The sequence below is a fragment of the Meriones unguiculatus genome, chromosome 3 (assembly GCF_030254825.1).
Source record: "Meriones unguiculatus strain TT.TT164.6M chromosome 3, Bangor_MerUng_6.1, whole genome shotgun sequence".
NCBI lineage: Eukaryota > Metazoa > Chordata > Mammalia > Rodentia > Muridae > Meriones > Meriones unguiculatus.
Genome location: NC_083351.1, coordinates 61,625,258 through 61,651,326, shown reverse-complemented (window position 1 = coordinate 61,651,326; position 26,069 = coordinate 61,625,258). Strand labels below are relative to the sequence as shown.

Sequence of the window (26,069 nt, the reverse complement as noted above, 5' to 3'; positions counted from 1 at the left end):
CATTAAACAGTTTTTAGCTATTAATTTTTAAAAATCACTATAAGTGCTATCATCATTTTGGTGGATTTTAAAAGCTTTTCTTTTTATCTTACTGACAAAAAAAAATCACTATGTTTATTATTTAAATATGTTATCGGGCTGAAGATGGCTCAGCATTTAAGAGCACTGAACCCAGAGGACCGGGGTTCAATTCCCAGCACACATGGCAGCTCACAGCCTTCCGACTCCCTGACACAGACATACATGCAGTCAAAACCCCAATCCACACAATGCACATGCATACACACTATCCATCCATACATACATACAAATAATCAAGCGAGTAAAAGCTGCATTACTCCCTACCATAAAGTTCTGCTGTAGGGGGGACCACGAGTACATTATAGGCACCGAAGCGACCGCGTTCAGGGTCTTCAGCGGGATGACTTGTGCTGGGAAATCCAAGTCACTGGTCACTGAGCACTAAAACAAAACAGAAATAAATAAAACTTCCTCTTAAAAATAAAAAGATCAGCCTTAAGCTATGGTCATCACACTGTGAACAGATGCTGCATTCTTAAGTAACTCTGAGTAGAATTCTTAATATGGTATGGAAAGTTTCATAAAATCGAGGAAGAATCCTCTTTTCTTTAAGGTGAAAACATTCTCCCGATTTTGTAAGTTTTTAAGCCTTCCAGCCTTTTTCATACTTACCATTAACGTTAAAATAAAAAACTATATTCATATTAACCTCAGAAATCTGAGCTGCAACACACTTTCCCTAAAACCTTGAGTTTATATTCAGTTCTGACCACCCAAGCACGCAGAACAGAAAGTAGCGTATATACCAACTGTGTCCTTAAGTCGCAGGATTAACCATGCTACACTGACCTTTTTCTTTGTTCTTCTAGACAAGGTCTTGTTATTGAACTCAATCTGTAGAGCAGGCTGTCCTCTAATTCATAATCCTCCTGCCTCAGCCTACAAGGTGCTGAGAATGCTACGATTACAGGCAGATTTCTGTGTGTGTGTCTAACCTTTCTCACCTTTTATCTTCCTTTTTGTAAAATGCCATATTTTATATAATATTATCAAATAATAAATTAGTAACAGATTTGGGTTTCAATTGCAAAAATATATAGTCTAATCAATTCTATAATCTCTGTTCATATGTAAGGCACTACATTAAGCACAGGAAATGTCTCATGATAGTCATTACAATACTCCAAAACACTATTTTTAGACCCACTTTGCAGTGAGAAAACTTCGGTGAAGAAAGGACAAGCAATTGGCTCAAGACCATCCATACAAAGAGCTGTAATATAAACATAAGTCTGCTTCTGGGTAAAACATGTCATTCATTATACACTGCTCTGCTAAAAGCCAGTTTTCCTAAAACACTGGAGATCACAAACAGCATGGTCCTAAGACATAAACTACAAAATACTCAAAAGGCCAGGTGTGATGGTACATGCCTATAGGACGGAGACAGGAAATAAGGAGTTCAAGGGTCAGTCTGGGCTATGAAACCCCATCTCAAAACAAAACTCAAAACCACAGGGAGGAAAATGAAATCAAAACACTCGAGAGAGGAAGGCAGGAGGGAGCGGGTGGGGGCAGACAATAAGAATCCAAAGCACGTGTTCATGTATACATGCAGTCATAGCATCGGCTTCAGTAATGGTGCTGTGGGCAGAAAGCTAGCCCACCACTACCACTGAAAGGAAAGAAACTAAGACTCATCAGAGGCTCATCATGTGAATTCACACTATACACAAGCCACGGCAGCAAACCTGTTTCAAAAACTAAGCAACAGAGAGCAGTTCCTCTAAACGCAGACAAGGCCGTCACAGCCATGGAGCGAGCCGAGCCGCGCTGAGCTCTGGCACAGGAGATCCTGCAGGGCCAGCGGCTTCTGCAACAGACAGTGCTGAAGCAACTAGACAGCTAAACAAAAAAGTTCACCCTACCTCCACTCAGTGTTATGCCATGAAAACTCCTAATGGGTTAAATGTGTATTAAAATATAAACCAAGCAGGCTCCATGGTGCACGCCTCTAACTCCAGCACTCAGGGAAGCAGAGGCAGAGGCAGAGGCAGAGGCAGAGGCAGAGGCAGAGGCAGAGGCAGATGCATCCCCGTGAGTTAAGGCTAGCCTGGTCTACCAAGCGAGTTCAAGACAGCCAAGGCTACACAAAGAAAACCTGTCCCCACTCCCCCCCCCAAAAAAAAACCCAGAAAACCCAAAGATGTGTAATTTATAATTCTGAAGACTTTCTAAGCCCTCGAGGAACACAAAAATAAAAGTTTTAAAGTATAACCAAATATGCCAGAAACAACATCAAAATGGAAACAATGTGAAAAGATGTAAAGAATAAAAAACCTATTTCCAATCCAAATTATAAGAAAACCCCGATCTAACTTAAGCCAGATGCCAAATTAACCAATTACAAAGCAAAGAGAAGATGGGACTACTCCAACTGTGGCTCCAAGGCTACATATTATAAATCCCCATGACTGCAACCAACGCTAACAGGCAAGGCTGACTGGTCCAAAACAAATGCCTGCAACTGATCCAGGCACCCTTTCTTCAACTACATAAGCAGGCTATATTCAGGCTCTGTGCGCTGGCTAGGAGCCACTCTCCTGCGCCTTCTTCCCTGATGCTGCAACTTTAAGCACAATAAAGGTTTCTCAAATAGTATTTCCTTGCCTAGCGGTGCAAACTGTGCTGAACACTTGGGAAAAAGCAGCAGCAAAGAGCAGAGCAATGAAGGGGCAGGGACTGACTGTGACAGCTTCTGAAGCTGGGCGTGAGCACAAGGCGGCTTGCTCCTGCTGGGACTAGGGGCTTGTTCTACCACACCAGCTTCAAACCCTTGAGTTCTGACAATCTCATGCTACTGCACTGAACTTAAGAATGCATCTAGCCGGGCAGTGGTGACGTCCGCCTTTAATCCCGGAGGGGGCAGGGGGGAAGAGGCAGGCAGGTCTCTCTGAGTTTGAGGCCAGCCTAGTCCATAGCGAGTTCCAGGGAACCATGGCTACACAAAGAAAGCCTGTTTAAAAAAAAAAAAAGGTATTTGAGAGCTAAAATGTTGCTAAATGGCAGCATTTGGTGAATTCTTGGCTAGACTAGGACTTTTTTTTTTCTTTGCAAACTGTAACCAAAACTTTACCTTTACAATCACCTGAGTAAAGTGCATTACAAGGCAATAAGCCATGCAATCAAGTACTTATCTTTATGTAAACCAGACCCAGTTTTTCTTTAATAAAAATGGTAAATTGAAATAGCACTGACATATTCTATTATTTTAATAGAACTCTAAAAAAATCACAATAATTTAGTTATCTCAAATATTACTAGGAAGAGCAAACCTACACATATTTAAGAGTCCAAAAGTTTTAAAACTCTTCATGAATATAAGAACCATTATATCAATCTAATGTTATTTCTATTGCTGATGTCACATTTAAATGCATACCAAATTTCTCGTTCTTTACATCAATAAAACACAGATGCTTACAAACACACTGCATTCTCCTAGAAATATACATAGTAGGTTATTTTATTAAATTACTTATCATGGCATTTACTCAGCAGATAGGCATTAGCTAAGCCAGGCATTCATAGTAGAAAAACACAATCCACACTAAAAAGTAATCGAGGGTAAGCATGGTGACATGCGCTTTTAATGCCAGCACTCAAAAGTCGGGGGCAACGGAGGGTATCTGTGTCTGAAGCCAGTCTGATCAATAGTGAGCTCCAGGCCAGCCAGAGCTACATGGTGAGACCCTATCCCAAAAAACAACAGCAAATCACTGAAGGGAAAAAGACTTGATCATTTTCAGTGGGGGGAAAATTTGTGACAAATTTATAAGAAATGCACTACAAACATCAGGAGTAATACCAATTTCTTGACTAAACCTAGAAAAAACAACTCAAGTAGAAACGAAGCGCATCACAAGTTTTTCTAGTTGTTAAGACAAAGCGAGTCACCTGGAAACTGTATTTTGGTAAACAGCCACATGATAGCAGTAAACTACGTATCCTTTGGTATTGCTTAATGACAATCTTTATGTTGGATAATTCTTTAAAAGATTAGCAGAAAACCAAAGAAAAGGAATGCAAAGCGTATTGTCATTGTCTTCAAGTCAGAAATATTTTTTTAATGAAGAAAAGAATTAAAGAGAGGTACCACCACACCAGCTTTGAGTATAATCTCAAATTTCACGAGAACTATGCTACTGTACTGAACTTGAGTGCCTCTGAGATGTTGCTAAATGGCAGGGTTTGGGGAGTAAAGAATCTTAACACTTTGGCTACACTAGGATTTTTTTTGCAATTCTAAGTATATTCTGAAATAAATTCTATGGCCGACATTGCTTAGATTCTTTCTGAATCTCAGTAACAATGGGGTATATATACATACATTTAAAATACGTCACAGTTTCTGCGTGCTACAGAGCTCTTGGATCTCAAGTCAGTATCTAGAGCTCATTCCATTAGAAAAAAATGTGACTTCTTTTTAGACATTCTTTATGAAAATTATTGAGATAAAATACTCAAAATTAGTGACTACAAACAACTTCAATGAACTCACCAGGATATGCGTGTATGTGTGTATGACAGGGAGAGAGGAAAATTAAAAACTCATGAAGGTAAGAGGGAGTGGGGAGGAGTTGAGGAGGGACGGAAACCATCATGTAACGACACACAGTACTCCTAAATGAAATACTCAAATTTTAAAAAAGGCCTACCAGATAAAACTTGCAAAAGAATGGAATAAACAGACAGCTCAGCAGCCAGATGGCACGCGCCTATGATCCCAGCACTCAGAGAGGCAGAAGCAGTAGGATCTTTGTGAGTTCGAGGCCAACCCAGTCTGCAAAGCGAGTCCAGGACAGCCCAGGCTATGCAGAGAAACCTTGTCTTGAAAAACAAAAGCAAAAATAACAAAACAAAACAAAAAAGAGCTGAATAGCCAATAGCTGGGCAGGAGAAGATAAGACAGGACTCCCGATCCCAGTGAGGGGGTCTCAGGTGGGGACCAGAGAGGACCTGAGTTCAGTTCCTAGTACCTGCAAGGTAGCTTATCATCATCCATAACTCCAGTTCCATGGGATTCAATACCTTCTTCTGATCTCCATAGACACGAGGCCTGCACACAGTCCATTTTCATACATGCAGACACACACATAAAATATTTTTTTTCAAGATGGAGGGGAGGTCTCACTATGTAGCCCTGACTGAACTTTGAACCCTTCAGATGTGGGCTACCACATCCCATTCAAAAAGAAATCCTAAATAAATAAACCTTGCAAAAGAACTACCTGAAATCTCTATCTTAGAATGTCCACAGGCATTAGAAAAGTACCCCTTTCACCCCTATGATAATAAAAGCTATTACCTCCAATATCTACTATTTCATTTGCATGTGTTAATAGAGAAGGCACCAGAATAAAACACATAAATTTATAGAATTGTAAGTCAGACTTTAAAGATTTGTCACCCAAAAAACTGAAAAGAACTATGAACCTTTCCAAATCATGTATTCTCACCAAGACCACCACTGACATCACCAAAGTCACTGTTAGCAGCATGTACACCAGCCACTGGATTATCACGGAAGTCTTTGAAGCCTGTGTGTCACGGGACCTCTACAAGCCTCATACAACTGCAAATTATGGCTTGATTATAATATTGTTATTTTAACATGCTCACTGAAATAATCACTTAGAACAGATGATCTCCATGTTTATGCACTCATAATCTACAATAGTAAAATCTTAATTCCAAACCACTTGTGTTTCCTTCAGTTACCATTTAACACCCTACGGCAGGTCTTTCTATATGAAACACAAATATAAACAGAAACGCTCAAACCAGGAACCTAATAAGTAGCTCTCTTCTTTTTAGACTTCTGCCATTCCCATTGTTTTGCTGGAAGTTTGTTTTGGTGAGATACTGAATTACAGACTCTACTGTAGGACTTTTGTTCAACAATGACAACATCTCTCCTTTCTTTAACATAGGAATTTTTTTGGCCTTTCTTTGAAAATAGGAAACTGTATGATGGTGATTAAGATCTACCTCACTCAGAAAATGTACCTGTAAAAAACACCTAATCTCAACACTGAATTTTTAAAAATTCTCATAGAAGCCTCAGCCTTTAAACAAAATGCATAATAATGCTTTCTTAGCTCATAAATATGAAAAGAAGTATCTCTTATAACATGGCTAATTTATAGTAAGGAGACAAGGAGGAAAGCAAGTGTGAGCTAGAAAGCCTTGCTCTAAATGCTAATCTGATGAGCATTTTAGAGCTTTGATGTCAACGTCCTTTTTAAGCCTAGCATTCCTAAACAGCCGAGACAGGCCCTGAGCACTGAGCTGTTAGAGCAATCGCCAGCAGTGTGCTAAGGCTGCCACTGCTGACGCTGAAACAAACAGCAACAAAGCAGACATCCTCAAGTTCGGGACTTCTTTGCAATAAGCAATAAACATTCGAATAAATGAAAGCCAAATGTGTTGATCGCTGTTCCAACACTCTGTTGACCGACCTCCCTGGTCCCGCGCAATGAGCTCACAGAAGTCAGGATGTGCACGGGCTGGATCCGCCGCTGCTTCCATTCCTGGTTTAGGGTTTCAGTTCTTTCCAAAATTTTCTGGCGATTGGAACTAAACATACTCTTAAAAACAAATGAGAAATTGTTCCTTGTTACAATGCGTAGCATGTGTGAAGCAGGTAAAAATCTAGTGAATCATCAAAAGTAGCGCAACCGTGCCTCAAATGCGCACATTTCACACGCCACGCTGCAGTTTCCCACACTATTTCCTTGCAAATGAGGGAGAACAGGAAATTATTTCCACCCTCTCTGTTTAACTTCCGATTTCAGAAATCACAATGACTTTAGAAACACAAAGCCATAAAACAGATGTTTTTGTGTTTGGGCCCTGAGTCTATACAAGCAGTGCAAAAGTATACTGAAAAGACTGATTTCCAAACATGCTTAATAATCCTTAGATTACAATATTTCTGTTATCATTAATGTACAAGATATAAATTTTTTCCATTTTTGAGGAAGGGTCCATCTATCCCATGCTGACCTCAAATTCAATTGTATCCCAAGATCTTGAACTTTTTAATTTTTATTACATTGTTGATTCATGTGCCTGTGTGTTACATGTCACAGCACTTCTATGGCGGTCAGAGGACTTGTGGGAATTGGTTCTCTCCTTCAACCATGAAGGTCCCAAGGATCAAAATCAGGTCATCAGGCTTAGTTGCAAGTGCTTTTAAAACCTGATGAGCCATCTCACCAGCCCAGTCTTGAACTTCTACTTCCCAAGCACCGGGATTAGAGGCACACACAACACAGAGCAGCCATGATATAATTCTGACTAAGAGAGATAAGGACCATAGCTTTCAAGTCTTCATCAATTTTACTGTAAAGATGAGCGTGACTAAAATTGTACCATTTCAAAGTAAAACTATTTAAGTTGGGGGTTGGAGGAAACCAGCTTCAATTATATATGCATGTTTATAAAAGATAAAATTACCTTTACTTCATCAGCTCTTCTGAACCTCTTGAGCTGTCTCAGTCTCATGTACTCTGATTTTACACGCTTCCGCCAGCAAACCGGTCCCTTCTCAGATTTCTTCCCAGTCTGGCCCATGATTATTCTAAAAGCAATGATTTCATATTAAAATCACTTATCTAACCAACTTGAATATGATCTTTTAATCCCAAGTAAACTGATAACAACAAAACATTTTGGCTGTTGATATTTGTAGAGAAAAGCCCATGTGCTCTGTACAGTTAAATCCTGGAAACATGTCACTGACTGGTTTTTATTTAATGACATCTTTTAAAGCATATTTTTATTTGTAAACAGTCTACAATCCCAAATAGTAGCAGGTGATCTCATTACAGGAATTACGTATACTATACCACAAGCTAGTTTTTACACCACAAGGCTCACATTTTTAGAGGAAAAAAAAATGTAAAATACTCTTTATGTTTTTAATTATTCAAAAGCTATTCTAGGGGCTAGAGAGATGGCTCCGTAACTAAGAGTAATAGCTGCTCTCCCAGAGCCCCAACCCAATTCCCAGCACCCACATAGCAGCTCACACTCCCCTTTAACTCCATTTCTAGGGGATCTGACACCATCTTCTGCCCTCTGCAGGCATCAGGCACTCAAGTGGTACACAGCCATAACACGTATGCAAAACACCCACATATACAAAATAAAATAAACACATTTTTTAAAAAACTGTTATAGAAGCAACATACAGCTGACTTTACCCTTTCTGGAGGCTTCACATATGGCTCAACAAGTCTCTGATCAAAAATATTCAGAGAAAAAATTTTCCGGAAAATAGAAAAGAAAAACTTGAGATTGTTACCCACCGAGTACTGTGCTTGCTCAACACAATAAATGAAGGGTTAGCACACACTGCCAGAGCTCCAGTCACGCCACATTTCCCCAGCCAATTCCCGACCCTTGGAGCATTTTCTACACAACATCTCACTCTCACTCTTAGCCTAAGACAGTCACCTCTCTAGTGATTCTGTACAGACTTCTGGTCATTTTCCTTAAACAGGGCGATACAGCAAACAGCACAGTGGCTATTCACATAGCACCTAGGTCGCATTAGTTATTATAACACAGAGTCTGAAGTGCACAGAAGATGTGCACAGGTTGTGTGTCAACTACCTGCCATTTTATAGAAGGGCTACACAGAGTTTGAATCCAAGGGGCTGCTTCAGCCAACCCCCTCAAATCAAGGGACCACTGTAGTTGCAAACAGTACAAGTGAAAAGGTGCGATTTACACAGCACTAAGAGTAGAAAACATATAGTAGGATAAGGATAAAGCAGGACCAGGTGGTAGTGGGGCACACCGTTAGTCCCAGCTTCGGAGGCAGAGACACCCTGATCCCTGAGTTTGAGGCCAGACTGGTCCAAGATAGCCAGGACTACACAGAGAAATAAAATAAACATACAAATAATAAAGGATAAATCACTCTACATATACACACCTGATCACAATTCTCACTTCAAATACTGGGATGGTGTCTCTGCTTCATATGCCACTATTATTCATGTGAGGTTTTGTGAACATGAGGAAAGAGAAATGCAGCAAATTCAAAGTAAATATGTCTACCTTATCTTTAGTTGCAGACTCTATGAGCCAATTACATATAAAGGTGAGAAATGGCTATAGTTTACAGACATAACACACACTAGAGCCTCACCTGAAGTCTAAACCAGTGTTCTTTTCTAGAATATTTTCTTATACAAGTATTAGAATCATACCGTCTCTTTGCTCTATAACTGAGCAATTACTGAAATTAATTTTGCTATTTGCTTGTTGGTAGAGCCCACGTTTCTAAGACAGCTCAGCCTGGATCCAGGGTGCCCTGAGATTCATACTCCTCTCCTCTTGGTTTCTTGGGAATTGGACATACTTCTTCGTTTCTTCCCTTCTCTTCCCTTTTCCTTTTTCCTTTCTTTCTTTTTTTTTTTTTTTTCTCCTTCTTTCCCTTTTCCTTTCTTTCTGGCTTCTGCAAATAGTCCAGGACGGCCACCCTTCCTTTTCTTCCTTTTAACAGAGCTAAACCTTACAAATGATGTGTTGATACTTCAGGTTACTCACTCTCAGCTTCAATTACTAATAAACCTGTGTTGTTTTTAAGTCCATTGTTTACCAGACAGAGGCAGGCTCTGAGATCTTACAAATGAGGAAAACCTGTTTTGGGTAGTATTTACAAGGAGTGTGGAGTACAGTGAAAACTGTGGATCCTGATTGTGCTGTCTCAGAACACTTTGGCTCTACCATCAAGCAAACAGCAAAATCAATTTCAGTAACTGCTCAGTTATATGAGCAAAAACAAAAACAAACAAAAAACATACAAATGCAAACATACACACACACCACATACCATAAACTAGATTAGGTTTTCTAAGAATCACAGATGTTAGAAAAGGCTAGACACTTTTTTTAAGTTCTCTAAATTTAAAAGTTAATGTGCTTACCCATATCGAATGTCTTTCTAGAAGTATTTCATCCTTCAAACTGTCCTAATGGATAAAGACTGGGTGGGGCACCCAATATTTGAAGAAATTTTCTTTTCTAGAGTATGCCTGATGCAACTTTTATTTCTTTAACTTTTCCCTCTTAAATTTTTAAAGATTTTATTTATTATTTATACAGTACTCTGCATGCATGTACACCTGCACGCCAGAAGAGGGCACCATTATAGATAGTTGGGAGCCACCATGTGCTTGCTGGAAATTGAACCGAGCACCTTTGGAAGAACAGCCAGTGCTCTTAACCTCTGAACATCTCTCCAGCCCTATTTCTTTAACTACAATGATAAATTGCCTAAGAATGGAGTACCAGTAAGCTCAAACTAGCCAATTTACATTTTTAAAATTTGTTCACTCATTTAAGGTTTTGCATGTTGAGATAAGATCTCACTGTGCCGCGTAGCCCAGGTTAACCTCAACTGACTGCAGTCCTCAAAAATGCTGGATTACAGATATGAACCATAATACCTAGTTTTATTTTTTTAATGGTGCTAGAGATTAAAGCAAGGCCTCATGTACACTAAGCAAGTACATTACTATTCAACCGTAACACTGGTTTTGATGTTTAAAACACTAATTCAAGTACCAGCAAGATACTCAGGGAGGAGCACTGTTTACCGATGATCTGACAATGAAGGAACCTTAATTAAACTACTGCCTCCATCAGATTGCCTGTAGGGAAGTCTGTGGGGTATTTCCTTGATTACTGCTTGATGTGAGAGGGCTCAGCCCACTATCCGGTGGAGGGATGGGTGGAGGTATAAAAGCAGGCTGAGCAAGCTATGAGCGGCAAGCAGCCTTCCTCCACGGTCTCCACTTAATTCCTGCCTCCAGGTTCCTGTCTCGAGTTTCCGCCTGATTTCCCTAAGTGACAGACTATGATAAGAAATTTAGGTCAAGTAAGCCCTTTCTTCCTCCTGTTGCTTTTGATCAATCAGAATGTTTAAACATGGCACGAAAAAACAAAGACACCAACAAAATAACAGTTTCTCAGCAGAACCACCTAAAGAACTGCTTCTCAACTTTTCTAGTGCTGTGACCCTTTATACGATTCTTTAAGTTGTGGTGACCCCAAACATAAAATTATTTCATTGCTACTTCATAACTGTAATTTTGATCCTGTTATGAACATAAAGTAAATATCTGATATTCAGGTTATCTGCTATACGACCCTTGAGAAATGTTAAGAACTACTGTCCTTGAGACTAGTATTGTTATTTAACAGCAGATGGGAAGTAACAGCCAATGCCTGTGATCTCCAGCACTTGCAAGGCAAGCAGCAGGACAAGGAGTTCCGGGCCAGCCTGAGCTACATGAAACCATGTTTTCAAAAAACATGAAATTGTGACAACTGTACAACACAGATGAACCTCAAGGCCATTATACTAAGCAAAATAAGCCAAGCACAGGGGGACAGATACAGTTCTAGCTCCGCTCAGACAAAGTATCTAAAGTATTAGGTTGATTTTTACATTGTTGAAATATGTCCTTTGTTTTTGGAACTCATTGTTAAATAAATGTGGTTCTGTTTTACATCATTTTAATGTGTATTTCTCGCTTTAAGTCTTTTCCTATGACTTGCTCCTTGCTGTTTTGGATTTGTTTTTGTGCTACTTGAAATGATGTTAGACAAGAAGTAAATTTAAGAGATTTTCTTATTCAAGTTCAAAATGAGTCATAAAGCAACAAAGACAGCTTGAAAAAGCAACACACATTTAAGCTGGTAACTGTGGAGAGTGTAGTAGGAAGTAAGGGAGATGAAGCCTTGAAGAATGGAATGGAGGGACTGGTCATGAGGCTGCCAAAGCCAAATGAGAACAGTTACTGAAGCGCTTCTTACAACTACATGAGAAACTGCCACAGAACTCAACGTGAACCATCCAGCCACCATTCTCTACTTGAGACAACCTGGAAGGTGATGAAAAGTCAAGACTATCATTTTGAACTGCTCTCTTACTCTATGCAACACTGATCCATTTCTCCACCTGACTGTGACACGCAAAGAAAGGGGATTCTACACAACAACCATAATGGCCAGCTCGAAGGTTGGATGCTCCAAAGTAATGCCCAAAGCCAAACTTGCACCAGAAGGTTATGGTCACAGTGCAATCCACTACAGCTTTCTGAATCCCGGAAAAATTCCTTACAGCCGAGATGTGTGCTCAGCAAATCAATGACTGACAAATACCGAAAAGTGCAACACTTGCAAACCAGAACTGGCCAACACAAAGAGCCCAGTTTTTCTCCACAGCAACACCTGACTAATACTTGAAAAGCTGAATAAATTGGGCTACGAACTTTTGCCTCATCCACCATGTGCGCCTCTCACTCAGCAGCTACCACCTCTGCAAGCACGCCAGCAGCTTCTTGAAGCAAACTCACTTCCACAGCCAGCAGGGTACTCTCCAAAAGTTTGTCAGATCATGGAGTGGAGCAATGCAACATTCTCAAAATCTCTTCCAAGCTAAGAAACTGGAACTTTTGCTCACACCCAGAGTAATAATACATCTTGAAGTCACTGCTAGCCTACTGTGTACCCAACTGTTTACCTGCCTTTAAGAGAACAATGTAACAACCAACCTTACTTGTCATAGATCTATGTAATCAACTTTTACAACCTAAGCTAATGTATAGCTGAAATCTTAAGTTGATTTCTTCCATGCCCCTGACCTAGAGTAAAGCATGTTCAGAATTTCATAAGAACAGCAAATAGAGAAGTTGAAAGCAACTTCGTTGGCACTGTTTTTAAACTCTACTCTATTTGGGGTTCCTTATGCTTCTACCTCCTTTCCAACCTCCCAACCCTAGGTATGAGAGAAAGGAAGCTAGAAGGGAAAGAGGACATAAACTTAATTGCAGTCAGTTAGGGTTCTTTTGGGGCAATACTAATTTCAGTCCTCAGGATATGTCAGTCCAGCAATGGCAAACGGCACCCTTCTTCCTCCTCTGCCCATCTCTCTGTCATCATCATCTCCTCTAACCCTGGGCTCTCTCTGGGATCTAGTATTTATCAGCTAACAAAGATCATGACCCTCTCCAAGCTGGAAGAGGCTGTTATCAGCTGGCAGAGACAATGCCCGCCATGAGACAATTATAGTTAACAGCTGTGGACAAACTAAGGCAGTTCCATAGCCCACATTTGGGATTAAAACAAAAGCATATTTACATAATATACCTGAGTTTTTAAAGAAACCAAAACCTGTCACACAACTTCCTAAATCTCCAAAAGGTTGAAAGCAACCACTTGAGGTTATTGTTTGATAAACGAGGATGTTTGTTATCTAGATCAGTTGGGATTTGTTGGAGCCAGTGACTTAATCCCTTGTAAAACTCTGTTAAAGATTTCTTTAAAGTATCCCATTCCTTCCCCATGTGATGTTTTCAGTGCATTTCAGTAAGCATGGAGCAAGGCCTCAGTTAGGGACAGACACATACAGCTCCTAAAACAGACACACAACCACACAAAAGAATGTTACACACAAAGTCATACAAAGACACAGGGAAAGATCCACAGGACAGCCCTTCAGGCAGGTAGATTCATACTCAAGCAATAGACAGAGGACAGAAGGAAACACAGGGAGTATGAAGTAGAAAAACCACTCTCTTGGTTCAACAACTCCAAGAGGAAGTGCTTTTATTTCTTTTCTTAATGAGACATCAATGAATTATTGGCAACTCAGGATCAATCACTAATACATTATAAACCATGCTGTGGAATACAGTTTTGTATTTTTTTTTTTAAACACACTACAGAAAGAATAAAATTTATTTCTATTCCAGGCATGGTGCACACCTTTAATCTCACTCAGGAATCAGAGGCAAAGGGATCTCTCGGAGTTTCAGGCCACCTGGTCTTACATAGCTAGGACTTGTCTCAACAAAAAAAATCTTGCAGGCAAAAGTGTTGATTATAATGGTTCTTAATTCTTATTAATAAGTGTGTTTGAGTTTAGTTGTAATGATTTGAAATTCGGCCCAAAACACAATTCTTTTCACGCCAACTTAAGGGTCAAAACTATGGAAACAAAAGTAAAGACATACTTCCCAAAGGTTGTAGATAAAAGTTGTAAAAGGCTGTTATACATCACTGTGAACCATACACTTTAAAATAGTAAAAATGTAGGCTAGACAGATGGCTCAATTGCTAAGAGTGCTTACTCCTCTTGCAGAGGACCTAAGTTTAGTTCCAGCACACATGTCAGGTGGCTCACAACTGACTGGAACACAAACTTCAGGGGGATATGATGTCTCTGCAGACACCACCAGGCATTTATATATCCCCACACGGACATGCACAAATACCTAATTAAAATAAGTTTAAAATAGTAAACACAGCCGGTCATGGTGGTACATGCCTTTAGTCCCAGCACCTGGAAAAAGAGGCAGGTGGATCTCTATGAGTTCAAGGCCAGCTTGCTCTACAAAGTGACTTCCAGGACAGCCTTGGCTGTTACACAGGAAACCTGTCTGTAATCCCATCACTCAGGAGACAGACAGGCAGGAAAATCAGTCAGTTTAAGTCCACCTAACCTACACAGTGAGTTCCAAGCCAGCCAGGGTTACACAGTAAAACCCTGCTCCAAAAAAAGGGTGTGTGTGTGCTGGAGGTGGTTCATTTATGCAGAAGTCCAGGGTTCGGTTCCCAGCACCCACATCACAGCTCACAATCAGCTGTAACTCCCGTCCCAGAGGACCCAATGCTTCTTCTGACCTCTGTGGGCTCTTACACAACAACACAGGCACATAAAATTATATAAATATTTTAAAATGTTTTTTTCTAAAAAACAAAAATATAAATATGGTTTTGCTTTTGTTTATGGCGCTGTACATTAAGCCCAAGACTGTGTATACTAATCACTGAACTGTATCCCCAGCAGCATTCTGTGTTGTTTTTAGCACAATAGTGAGTAAAGTGGTTCACCTAAGAGATTTTGTGTGCATTAGGCACAGTAGAGGTTCAACAAATAAGAATTAGTTCTGTTGTTTACAAGCACAGGGTCGCTACTCAGGTCTATGAACAAAATACCCTTCAACTTCACCTCAGACTATGGCATCAAAAACTAGAAGATTTCAATGATGGTTGATGGCCACTCTCCCACTCCTTAAAGAACATCCACTGTCTCACTTGGTTTTTCCTTTGTTTTATTTCCAATCCTCCTCAGCCTTTGTGATAGGAAAAAAAAAAAAAAAGCTAAAACAGATAAATGTTTGGTTGACACTTTTGTTTAACTTACTAAAGCTAACTTGAAACACTTTGCAGATGTTTGCTTTCTATGCATGTACTTGGTTACTTTGTAAACTTGTAGAAGTATAGGTAAGTTTATAAAATTGTTAGTTTGTTTCCTTGTCCACAGTTATCCACGGCCCCTCCTTTTTTTGCATCACTAGGATTTCTAAAACTTTCTGGCTTTAATCAACAGTCTAGTAAGTACTTACAGGAAATAGGTAATAAGTTAGCACATAAAACTCACTTGCTGGATCCCTCTTACAGACTCTCCCTTCAGAAGGACACTATTTAAATAATGATTTGATCCTTTTTGCTGAGGCTACCCAGATCCTCTTCAACACACCCAAAAAGATGACAAACAATGCAAAGAAGTGAGGTTGGGTCCTGGGCCATAACAACTACTGCAGCTTTGCCAGTCAGCAGCACAAGCCAGGATGCCACCATCCCCTCCACTGGGTGGGCTTAGCAGGTCATCTAGTGTGCCTGGCAGCTGGAGATGACTGAAGCCAAGGTAGGTGGATACGGCTAGTCCAACAAATCCAGTATGGACTGGCCTTCAAGAAAGGCATATTAACCCCTATGGGCCCTAGTCTCTCCATTAGGACGATGGGAAATAGTTGCTCCTGAAGAATGAGAATTCGGGGACCTTTGCGACTCATGGATGTGTTACCCCAGTGACTACTGCCCTGGGTTTTTTGTTGTTGTTTTTGTTTTTTTATACAACATTCTGCATTCACACCACATCTTACTATAGATGGCTTTCAGGACCTTTGGAAGAACAATGAGTGTTCTTAACCTCTGAGCCATCTCTCCAGCCCACTGCTCTGGGTTTTAAGCATAGATGCCCAGTGGCCCACAGGAGAGTACAGGTCCAGACAGAGGAACTATTCTAGCTGCAATGCACTGTAGTGCTGGGCCAAGGGGGCTAAATATTTTTTTCAGTGAAGCACCATGTGTCTCAATTTTTAAAAAACATTGGCCGTGGATTAAATATTTTTTAAAATGAAAATAAAATAATGATTTGAGTTTCTCCTAGAAAAGAGCTCTCAGGTTTTCAGGGCTCTGGTCAATATAAACCTGTCAAATCTTTCATTAGAGTCTCCGTATACAAAGCCCCCTCTCTAAGCTCTGCCATAAAGAACTCTTTTAGAAGAGGGTAAAGTGAAGGGACTAGAATTAAGAGAAACTGATCAATACATGCCTCTGCACTGAAGAGCCTTCTAATTCAACTAGGGATAGGGAAAGAGGTGTTTTGAACCATGGGCTAAATAGCACCTTGACATGTTAAAAATGGTTAGATATTCCAGGAAAAGGGCAATTGATTATCTCATAACAATCTTCTCATTCCTTAGGTATCTTCATAGGAGCTATATTTCCTATAAACAAGTAAGAAGACTTGATAGACTGAATGACTGATTGACTGATGGAGATAAATAATGGTTATTTTGTACATTACATCGAATGTGAGTTTTATAAGTTTTGTACTTGAAATCTGTAGTCATGGCAAAATTAAGCTCAGAAATGGTATAATTACCTACAGATGTAGCTCCATTACAAAAGGAAAAGGAAGGGCAATACAGTTCTTAAAGAAAACTTAACAATTTTGTGGGACAAAATTAGGTGTTGTAAAAGAACAAACTATATTTTACAGAATGAAAATAGTATATCAAAATCAAATACTTAAGGGTGAAGTTGAAGGTCACCTGGGCTACATAATAAGTTCTAGTCCAGCCTATGCCACAGAATAAGACCTTACCTCAGAAAATAAAAAAATATCACAGAAGATAATTAACATATTAGATAGCCATCTTTAAAAAGAAAAATATGGCACATTTTGCCTGCATGTACTATGCATGTGAAATGTCTTCAGAGACCACAGAGGGCATTGGGACTGGACTTAAGATAGGTAAGCTCTTAGCTGCCATGTGGGTGCTGGGAATTGAACACAGGTCTTCTGGAAGAACAGCCAGTGCTCTTAACTGCAGAACCATCTCTCTAACCCAGCCCCCCAAGATAACCATCATTTAAAGACTACCACTACCAAGGTCAGTGTGGACTGGGGAGACTATAGCCCCTGTGCAGTCTCCGATGAACCTAAAACTGCCAACACAAATGGCACAACCACTTTGAGAAAGTTTCACATTATGAAATCAATATTTACTACAAGACACAGCAATTCAGCTGGAGGAAGTTATTCAAGAAAAACTAAAATGTAGGTATAAAGGATCCACACAAATGGTAACAGCTTTCTTAAGAGCCAAAAACTAAAAACAGTTCCATTTATCCATCAACATACATCAAAAACATGCTGAATGAAAGAAGCCAGCCACAAAAGAATCCATTCTATTCTATTCTATTCTTTCCACGTTAATTCCTGAGCAGGAGAAATCTGATCAGCAGTTGAGGGATAATGATGAGATAGGCGATTTGGTAATACCACACTGTGAATGAGGTGGTAGTGCAGGTGGTATACATTTGCCAAAACTTCTCAAACTATTCCTTTCAAACCCACGCACTGTACATAACCCACAGTTCAGCAAAGTGGAACTGTTAACGGAAAACTGAATGCCTTCCTAGGAAAGCAATGCAACGATCTTAAAAGCTTGGGGGTGTGCATCTCCTTGAAAAGGAAGCTCTCCTTACAAAAGTTATCCTACAAATGTTCAAAAGACACCTGGGAGGCAGGCAGAGTGCCAAGGTGGCTCAGCCAGTAAAGCTCCTGCTGCACACGCCTGACAGCCTGAGTCCAGTCACCAAAACCACTTAAGGTGGATGGAAAGTACTAACTAGAAGTTGTTCTTTGACCTCTAAACACACCATGACACAAACACAAGTGCACACAGTTAAAAAATAATAATAAAGACAAGAGATCTATAACAAGGATGATCACATCATCTGGAGTCCATCAGAAAAGAAACAGAGGGCAGGGCTAATGAGCCACGTTTATAAGCCGGAATACTGTCCATTCCACTCTGCAAAGGCAGCACATGATAAGGGCAACAATTTTTCCTGAAAAGAGCTACATGGTAAGTCTTTCAGGTCTTTTAGTCTCGCTTACATAATTTTTTCTTGGGAAGGTAGCCATGTTTACAACTTGTTTTAAAGTTCATATTCTTACTTTATAGACCTTCTGTAAAACAACTCGTAGGGTGTAGGCTGGGGGAATGGCACAGTATTAAGTTGGTAGTATTAAGTTGGATTCCTTATGCTGCCCTAAGCAAACAGGAAGTGGAAGGCAATCAATGTTAAAACCAAAACCCAATATCCAAATGCCAAATTCACCTTTCTCTACCACTAGCTAGCTCCTCTCTCCAGTACCTGTCATTTTTTTTCTACATAAAATAAAGTAACCGGGCAAGTTGGCACCTAACCTCTACTCCCAGCACTTGGGAGAAGAGGCAGAAGAATCAGGAGTTCAAGGCTAGCTAGCCTGAGCTAAATGAGACCCTGTCTCAAAAATAAAGAGAGCTCATGAGACTCCATCCTAAGCTGAGGCGCTATTGGCAATTAACGGCTGATAGGGAAGGGGAGTCCTTTTTCTTCAGTTGTGTAGATAGATACTGGTTAACTTGTCCAGGCAACCAACCCTAGTCAAGCTCAGTAAGCTATTAAAAGGGGAGGGGGAACAAAAGCAAGAGGGGACCTTGTTGGGAAAGAGTCCAGAGGAAGAGGGAAGGAAGATAAGATCGTGGTACTTGCTGGCCAGCTAACCTAGCTCAATCAGAGAGCTCCACATAATGTAATTTTTGGGAAAGTGAAAAGCTGTCTCAAAAATAAGGTGGAAAAATAACCAAGAAAGACGTCTGCTGTCATCCTCTGGCCTCTACACATATTCACAAATACGATACACACCCACACATAGGAAGTCGTTTCAAGGCTGGTGTAGTGGTACATGCTTGTAAATCCTAGCATTCAATAGGCAGAAAAATTAAGATCACCCAAAGTTCGGAACCAGCCTGGTTGATAGAGCAAGTTCCAGGTCAGCAAGGTCTACAGTGTGAAGTCCTGGCTCAAACAATAAATAGACCCTTCTTGTGCTGCATCCAGGCACACACTCAACCCCCCCAGCCCACCTAGGCCCTGCACATATTACACCAGGGCCCAGTAGGATAGTTCTCACCATCCATTAAAGAAATTTCTCTTTGCAATAGATGGAGAACATTAACAGAAAACCACACTAGGCCAAAAATGCAGAGAACCAGTGATCATGTTGTGCCCAGCCCCACTGATACATCTACAACACAACTCCTGCACCTAGGCTCAGGGAATGTATCAGAAAAGGGGCAGAAAGGGAGCCAGAGGACCAGGAAATCTGCTGTGAGGTTATGTTGCCTAGAAGTGACAAGGAAGCTGCTCCCATGATAACTCAACAATGCAGCTGCCTAAACAAGACCTGAAGAACACCAATAAACATACTAACATGGAAGTGGATAATCTTACTGGGCCACTCCTAAACTACAGGCAGTTAAAAAATGTTGAGAGTGGGAGAAATAGTCTTCCCAAGGGATGAGCACCCTAACTGGAGTCCTGAAACCATGTACATAAAAGTAACAGTAAGTGGGCCAAGTGGGTTGTTTATATATTTAGGTAAATAAATACACAACAATAACAAAGAAAAGCGACCATGAGCAAGGAAGGGTTGATGGGAGGAGCTAGAGGGAGGAAAGTGGAAGGAGAAAATGATGTAATTATATTTTAAATAAATGAATGAATGAATATGAGCCAGAGAGATGGCTTAGCTTTTAAGAGAGCTTACTGCTCTTTCCAGAGATCTGGGTTCCATTCCCTGTGGAACACAGTATGAGTTCCATTCCCACACGGCAGCTCACAAAACCATTTATAACTCAAATTCCCAGGGATCTGAAGGAAGGCCCTCTTCTGGCCTCCGTGGGTTCCAGGCAGAAACACTGTACACATACATACATGCAAACATACAAAATAAAAATAAATACACCTTAAAAATAAAAAGTTGTTTCTGGCTTATTTCACTTAGCACAAGGTCCTCAAAGTCCATACAAGTTGTGTAGCTGAATTTCACTCCTTTTATGTCAGAGTATCTTACACACGCTTTCACTGTGCTTTGTTTCTTCATCTACTCAGAAATGAATTAAAAATAAAGTAACGTTACCACAATGGAAAAAAGATACGGCAACTATTAGATACTTTAATATCACAACAATAAATTGCTCAGTGACAGGGATACATTTGTAACACCGGGAGAGCACTTAGCAAACTGAGATAGCTACAGTGTTCTCCAGCAATAACCTTATATTACCGTGTATAGTGATAGTCATGGCTTCACTGACCAACACCTCTTTATAGGGTGCTCGAGTTCACTGTGCAGAAATTCCTTTCCTCACTTTGTTTCTGCCATGCTTTTGTGTCACAGAGGCATATCCACAAGGTATGAAACTATGTGACCATTTTGGAAATTTATCAGCTCTGTGGGCTAAACAGACAGCTTATCAGTTATGGGTGCTTGCTAGACAATCAGGAGGACCTACATTCTGATCAGTACCAGATAGCATCCAGACAGCTTGTAAATCCCTGTAACTCCAGCTCCAAAGGGATTGCGAATCCAATTCTGGCTTCCTGCACACACATGCATGCACATGTACTCACACACAAGCAAAGAAGTATATTTTTTACATTTTTATTATGTGTGTGTATATGTGGTACGGAGGTCACAGGACAGCTTGTGGGAGTCAAACAGTTCTCTCCACCATGAAGGTCCAAGGCAAATCAAACTCAGGTCATCAGACTAGGCAGCAAGCACTTCTGACCACGAGCTATACTGACAGCCCAACCAAAAAAAAATTTTTTTTACTTTTTTTTGTTTAAACATTTTTTAATTCTTTATTAATTACACTTTATTCACTTTGATCCCCCCTGTGGTTCCCTCCCATAAATAATTTTTTAAATGGAAAGGAATGTATCAGCTCTGATTTCTTTAACTTTTCAGATACTTCTAGATTCATCTCTACTTTTGCCATTAAGAATGAAGGGCAGGTTACAGAGCTGCAGCGTATAGGACCATAGAAGAATGATGACGAACAACCCAACAAGTGACTAATAATTATAATTACACTATCACTGCTTCAGATTTAGCTTCAAAGCCTACCTGAAATTATTACAATACGGAAATCATTAATTCCAACAAGATATCTTTCAAGTAAAAGACCTGCCACCTACAAGCCAAACAGTGACACATTCCTACAATCTTAGCTACCCAAGAAGCTAAGGTAGGAATATCATTAAAGACCGATAGTTTAAGGCTATCCGGAATAACACAGCAAGATTTATCTCACGAAAGGAAAAGCTGAGCATGGTAGTACACATTTATACACCTAGCACTCAAGAGGCTAAAACAGGAGGGCCTCAAATTCCAGGTCAATCACAGCTATCAATCAAGACCTGGTCTCAAAAAAAGAAGAGGCATGGTAGCCCGTGCATGGTAGCCCGTGCATGGTGACTCAAAGGTCAAATGAGGGAGGACTGCCTCAAATTTAAAAGCAGTCTGGGCTACATAGTAAATTCCAGACCTATCTGAGCTACATCGAAAGATCCTAGGGAGGAAGTCCGATCCTGTCTGCTTTGCAAATGTCTTTATTATTGAGAGAGACTATGTGAGCCCATGCATGAACACACAGAGATTAGAAGACAGCGTGTTTGGGAAGTCACTCCTCTCTTCCTTCCACTGTGGGTTTCTAGAATCAAACTTGGGTTACATAGCAAATAGTTTTATCTATGTTTTATTTCTACTTCAGTTTTATCTCTGCTTTCCAAATTTCTGCCAAATTATTTCACTGTATCTTTCCTAATTTCCTTAATTCATTTGATCGTTAAAACCTCTATTCTCTGGAAACTGCCAACCTAGGTGTTAGGCATACAATCAAAAATAAGACAGAACCACTGTCCCAAGAAACTTATACAGTGTGAAGCACAAACAACTTGATACACAGTATAATAAAAACACGAAGCAAATTCTGTGGGAACATCAGAGTGCCTGGAAATTCTGGGACAGTCTCTCCAACATAAAGCACACAATCTCATGAACCTTTCTCTGAATTTAATGTTGAATCTTTTTTTCCCATGCTCCACTGTAAAGATTTTACCAACCCATAAATTCTATCGAACTTACAGAAAAATTCAGCATCTATAGTGACATAAAGACTTCAAAGCTAATCTATGAGGCATTTCTAATTAGCCCACAAATCATTGTATCAGGAGAAGAATTTTCCTTGATTTTAAAAAAGCAAATCAACTTTCTTCTTTATTATTTAAAGGTTAATAATGAAATAAATCTAAACTTCTTGAGCATACAACCTCAAAGGATGAAGGACATCCTAAAGCAAAAGAATTTCAGTGTGATTTGGGAAATCTAAAACCTTTAAATAACCAAAGATAATCCTTTATACGATTCCATGCAAGTGAAAATCACTACCAGAAAGAACACCCCTAACTACACAAAGTCAACAAGTGGCTTTCTTTTCTATTGCTATTTAGACTGCCTAAACACATTCTTACTTCTACCAAAACCTATGGCAAAAATTTCAACCAATTTCTCAAAACGATTAAGAAATATATGTGGCAAGTATAAAATAGCAAATGTCAACTACAGAACAAATCACGTGTTCAGGCAAAACTGGAATTTTTAAATTCTAAACACCCAAGCTTCTACCAAAATTCTACACAACTAGCTTACCTCATAGAGAAAGAGATTATCAACAGGATTTTAATATAATAACCTTATTTTAATATCATAAACCTTACTTTACAATCTCAACATTTAGAGCTGCACCTGGAATGTTGGGTACTATACTCTGCCAATCAGAAGCAACAGAGATTTGACACTGCATTTCTTTGTCTCCTCATATGAAGCTCTAAATTAGCAGATGTACTTTAGGTCTTCATCAGATGAAACAATGCAATTAGAAGTCTGTTCTTTCCTTTTATTTTTTTAATATATTCAAGACTCATCAAAATAAGAATTTAGGATGCAATTTCCCTAAATGTTTCTGAGACATTAAAATATCTCATTCTCTAATACACCTCCAACGAGAAAAAAAAAACGGATTCTCGTCGTTTAAGACCAGAATCCAGTCCCTTTCCAACTTGAGAGAACAGGAAATTAAATATAACCTGAATACTTCCACGTTCTTGCAAAAAAAAAAAAAAAATTACAAGTAAATTATTTAGAATTATACCGTTTCAAATTTTATTTCGAAATGTGAATTCACTGCTAATGTTCATTAGTGAAAAGTAATAGAAATAAACTTTAAAAATCGCCAGAAATGTAACATTCAACTGTGACAGCACTGGTATTTTAAAACATTTTTCAAATGTTTTATGTGCCATTAAAGCCCCTAAAATTAAACTTATAATGACTTTCTTGAAACTAAGAAAGCGTTGTAGCATTGTTGTCAAGCATTTTAAATAACAAAGACAGATTTTTTTTTTACACTTAAGATGAATTTAGATTCTACAGATCCTATGTAACAAACAAAGGAAGTTTCTCTGAATTGTGACTAGAATACATTCGAATTTCTTAGGCAACAAACGTCTTTTCTGACTCACCAAAGCTATTGTTCACGGGAAACGCGACCCACTAGTAAGAAACTGTCAGCCCTACCGACTAAACCCGCATTTCTCGAGGGCATTTCATTTCGATCCTCTGGTTCCAACCGTCCCTCCCATACCCACCCCCAGAGACGTGGGGAGTAATCGCCGAGAGGATGACAGTTGATTTCGTTAGCACCTGCCGCCATTCTCAGAGGCTCACAAGTTGGCCAGGACAGCCCGTGTGTTCTTAATTTAGGATTACGATCCTTCGGAAAGTGGAACTCAAAGGACGTTCGCCAAGTTTTCGGGAAAGCCGTGCTCTCTCCATTCCGGCTTCTCCACAAAGTAGCCCTGCGGCGTGGTCGGGGGCGAGCCGGGGGGCGGACGACGGGGGGAGAAGGAAGCCGGGCTCGCCCCGCGGGGAACTCGGCACAAAGCCGGGCGAGGACCGCGGCAGCCCGGGGCGGTGGGAGGCTGCGGGCTCCGGGAGTCCCCGCCGCGCGCGGGGCCGGCCCGCCCCCCCGGCTCGCGTCGCGCCTCCCCACGCCCCCGCCCGCGCGGCGGGAGCCCCGGGAGCCGCGCTCTCCCCGCCCTCCCCGCCCTCCCGAGACTCCGTCCGTCCTTTGTCTGAGCGCCGACCGCCGGCTCGGTCCCGCCAACTTGGGCGCGTGTCCCGTCCCACCCGGGCGCTCGCGCCGCCCCGCCACACAAAGGAGACTCGGAGGCTCCGGGCCGCCGGCCCCGAGCGGCCCCAGGAACGCCCCCCGCGCGGCCCGGCGGGTCGGGGTCCCGGACGCCGGCCCCGCCGCCGGCCCCCGCCCTGGCGCGGCCGCGTGGACCGGCCGGCACCCGCCAGCCCTCGGAAGGGGCGCCCCCCGCCCGCCCTCCGCGCCCGCAGAGCGGCGCCCGGCTGAGCCCCGCTCGGGCAATGCCGGAGACCGGCCGGGCGCCCGCGCGGAGGTCCCGCCGCCGCCGCCGCCGCCGCCCCGGGGCGCGTTCCGGATCCCCCGACCGCCGGCCGCCGGCCGCGCGCTACCTCCGTCCCGCGCGCCAGCCCGCGCCTCTCCCGCGCGCCGCTCCCACGCGCCGCCGCCGCCGCCGCCGCCGCCGCGGGGACTCCACTGCCTTCGAGGTCCCCCTGGGTGTCGGACGGGACCGGACCGAGCGCCAAACGCAGCAGCCCAATCGCCATCGCTTTTATTTGGCCCCCCCAGCGCAATCAAGCGCCGCCCCGATTGGCGGAGGCGAGAGGGCGCCCGGCCAATCAGAGGGCGCGACGGGCCGGGAGCCCCGCCCGCGAGCCCCCGGCCGGAGAGCGGGAGGCTCGCGGGCGGCGGCGCGTGCGCGCGGCGAGGGCTCGCGCGGGGGAGCGCGGCTTGCCGGGTGGAAGCGCCCCGGTCGCGGTCTTTGTTCTTTTGCCAACCGGGGGTACCTGTCAGGAAAGCCGCCGGGCGGGCAGGCGGGGCGGGGCGGGACCCGAAGCCCGCGGTGGGCAGGGGCGGGGAGGCCGGGGTGGCGGGAAGCGGCCGGAGGGCGGGCCGGCGCTTGGCGGGAACGGACGCCGGGGAGTTCTCGGGAGGGGGAGGGGGCGGGCGGGCGCCGGAGCCGAGTTTGAAGTAGTTCAAAACTGGTCTTGGTAACGGTTTTAACCGCCGTCCTCTCCTGGCATGCACAGCCTGGGCCTGGGGTCCGGCGCTCCCGCCGGTGCCGCGGAGAGGAAGGCGCGCGGCGGACCCCGCGGGGGACACGGCGCCGGGCGGGCAGAGGGTGCGGGTGGCTCCGGCCGGTGCCCAGTGCCCTGGCAACGGAAGAAAAAGCGACCTGACGGCGATGTCAGGTTTCTCCGAAAAGCCTTCCAAGCTGTGTTTAGGGTCCTCGGCACTCCTCAGGGCTTCAAGTTGTTTATTAACAACAACTAAGTTCAGATCCTTTACTCCATGTTGTCTCAGCAAAGTGTAAGGATGATTGCAACATTTGACAGTGGTTAGAAACCATCTTGGCAGTCAACCTGTCTCCTCTCAGAGGATTGGAAATGTGCTTATACCGGTCTCTCCCCGTTTCGTTATCTGGCAGTGCAGTCAAAGGTATTTCAAATTTACTTTTAATAAGATGCATCTATATGGCAAAAATCCTACAGACCGGTGAAAACAACAGATTCATTAATGAGTTCAGACGGAGAATTTGTCACACTGGAAATTGAC

General features: G+C 42.1%; 1 protein-coding gene across 3 annotated transcripts in view; it reads right to left on the bottom strand.

The window, feature by feature from the left end:
• The window catches only part of Ezh2 (enhancer of zeste 2 polycomb repressive complex 2 subunit), a 51,189-nt gene extending 26,146 nt beyond the window's left edge, over positions 1–25,043 (bottom strand). Inside the window, exons 1-4 of one of the 3 annotated variants that reach the window (XM_021635095.2) lie at positions 24,905–25,043; positions 7,543–7,666; positions 6,543–6,671; positions 346–462 (exon numbers count right to left, since the gene is read on the bottom strand). In XM_021635095.2, the coding sequence (XP_021490770.1) occupies positions 346–462; positions 6,543–6,671; positions 7,543–7,659 (363 nt within the window). In that variant the 5' untranslated portion in view covers positions 7,660–7,666; positions 24,905–25,043. Of the gene's footprint in view, positions 1–345; positions 463–6,542; positions 6,672–7,542; positions 7,670–24,904 lie in introns of those variants that run through there. The other 2 variants (XM_021635096.2, XM_060380090.1) reach the window with 2 other exon arrangements.
• Between the last annotated feature and the right edge of the window lie 1,026 nt (positions 25,044–26,069).